This window comes from Montipora capricornis, chromosome 12, assembly GCF_036669925.1.
Source record: "Montipora capricornis isolate CH-2021 chromosome 12, ASM3666992v2, whole genome shotgun sequence".
NCBI lineage: Eukaryota > Metazoa > Cnidaria > Anthozoa > Scleractinia > Acroporidae > Montipora > Montipora capricornis.
The window spans coordinates 34352438-34354937 of record NC_090894.1 but is presented as its reverse complement, the minus strand read 5'-3'; the positions used below and the strand labels follow the sequence as shown (position 1 = coordinate 34354937).

Here is a 2500-nt window from a genome sequence, read left to right as displayed (position 1 = left end):
GCAAATTTAACTACAAAAACAGCATGACTGCGAGAAAGAAAATCGCCCTTGCCTTAGTATGGGCGATGTCTTCTGTGCGTGCCATTTCAGTGCACTTTCCAGACATAGCAACGAAACTAAACCTTACCGCTCCATTGTTTCTGATTTGCTGTCCTTGTTACGCGTTTGTTTACTATCAATTTCGCAAGCAAAGAAATATTCTTACAAGATCAAACGACGATATTCAAGCTAAAGCAGAAAACAGGATCCAAAGTGAAAGGAAACACAGAGAAATGTTAATTGCTTGCACCATCATAATGATTTTGCTCGTTTTTACGCTTAAATGGCTTCCCATGTTTTGTTTCCATTTAATTTACCCCGGAAATCGTTATGGACTGCTGTATCTTACACTGGTAACCGCGACAATTATACCGTCAGCTTTTAATCCACTTATATACTGCTTTACCAGCGAATACCATCGTCAGGTGTTGGACGGAATTTTGTCAAGATTACATTACTTAGCTCTCAAAAATCGCAAGAACAAGGTAAAGGAATCAAGTCAACAGATAGAGCTTCCATTAGAATTACGGTTGACAAGGGATTAAGAGATGATTATTAAATGAGCAGAAAGCATGGATGCCAGTTGAACTTGGGAATTTTCGCTGGGTACGTACATGTCCCGCTGATCTCTCAGTATCCCTACCCTTTTATAGCCTATTTTATGGTCAATTCATGGACCCGGGCTCATCTTAATTAGTCACTTTTGGGTAAGTGCGCATTTACCGACCTCAACCCAGTCACTTTCTATTTAAGCACAACACACATATAGAGCCTTTTCACTAGATCATCCCAAAATGAAGTGACACATTTGGTATATTAAATGCATATTTTTAAAACCCCACTAGCCAGATTTTCTTTACTCCCAAAATCCCGACAATTTCTCTGTCGGGAGCTGTTGAAAATGCAGCCCCATCAGAGTCAATCCAGTCGTGAAAAAGCGACCCCAGCCAGGGGCACATTTCCATTAACCATTAATAGGCAGTTTATTCTGCAACAGAAAAAAAGACCATGTAACCCAGTGTGAAATTTTCCGTTCGTTCTATGGAAGAATTTAGTTTAGAAAGTTAGGCACAGACATAACCTGGCAATAGTCGACTTGAAAGAGCGTTTTTTTTAAACATCAATCATTGTGCATGAATGGTAAGTGAATATATCGGAATAAAAAGCCAAAGCTTGAGTGTCGAAGTTCACACAGACCTAAAAACGGACAACCGAGTAATGAAAAAATCATTACAGACAGGAGAAACTAGGAACAAAAACACACTTTTTAAAATTAATGTAAATACAAGATTCACTGCATTAACAACTAGTAAGGAAATTCCTTGATTGTACCTGACGTTACGGCGGCCATGTTGGTGGAAAAAACAATAGCGAAAAAATCTTTGGGAATTGGACGCTATTATTATGTAAAACTTGAGCTACATTCTTGTTTTATTTTGGAACCAACATGGCCGTCTTATCACATCAGTGAAATCAAAGAATGCCTGCGCATTTGACCGTTGTTTGCCTAGTTACCTACAATCCGGGTCAAAAGACTTTGGGGCACTTGTCAAATTTGGGCGAAAAGTAGAGAATTTACTGTACTGCTTCCATCGTTATATGAGCAACGCGTGTTCTTCTTTCGCTGCTCACCGAGAAGAATGCGGCCCGAAATAAAACTGTTATGGAAGAAGACAACAACGGCGTGGAATGAGCAGACAAAAGAGACAACTTATTAAGGAGAGTACAAAGATATTTCCTAAGAGACGATGACATTTGATCATGAGATTAAGCAAAATGAAATGCGCGGTCTGCTCTGGCATGCAAAATGCTATGAACCGCTCGCCGCGGCTTAAGGTGGCTGAAACCACTTTCAACACTTTGAAGAGACACTCTCTTTAAAATGATTGACGCTACAACACTGCATCACGTAACAACAATGATATGGTACCATATGAAACCATGTTTGCAAACAGGATGCAATCGTTATTATGACGTAATAAGTTACATTGGCAACGGGAAAGCCCAGCAAAAACAGCCTATATTTTGGCTTTAGTTGCTTCTTTCTCAAAAACGAACTCGGCGATCCCGATTTTTGATTGCTGAAAAATGATCAGAAGGCCAACATGAAACTCTCTGCAAAGTTAAAAAAAATTATTTGCGGCGGAATCAGAGCTACCTTAACAAATCACAGATTTAAGGAGGCTCTGAATCCACTGCACAGAGTTTCTTATAAACTCTGCAGAAAGTGTCATCTTGCCCTTCTGATCACTTTCCAGCAATAAAAAATGGGGGTCATTGAGTTCGTTTTTGAGATATCAGCAACCAAATCCAAAATATAAGCTGTTTTTACTGGGCTTCCTTGTTTCCACGGTAACTTATTATGTCACAATAATGACCGCATATCTTGTTCAACAATAACTGGAGTTTCATATGGTACCATAACATTGCTAATACGTGATACAGCCTAGTAGTGCCAATC

General features: G+C 39.4%; 1 protein-coding gene across 1 annotated transcript in view; it reads left to right on the top strand.

Moving 5' to 3' along the window:
* Positions 1-1714, top strand: part of LOC138025948 (beta-1 adrenergic receptor-like) — a 4276-nt gene extending 2562 nt beyond the window's left edge. The window contains exon 1 of the mRNA XM_068873089.1: positions 1-1714. This exon is cut by the window's left edge and continues 2562 nt beyond it. Within this exon, the coding sequence (XP_068729190.1) occupies positions 1-584 (584 nt within the window). The 3' untranslated portion in view covers positions 585-1714.
* The last annotated feature ends 786 nt before the right edge of the window (positions 1715-2500 follow it).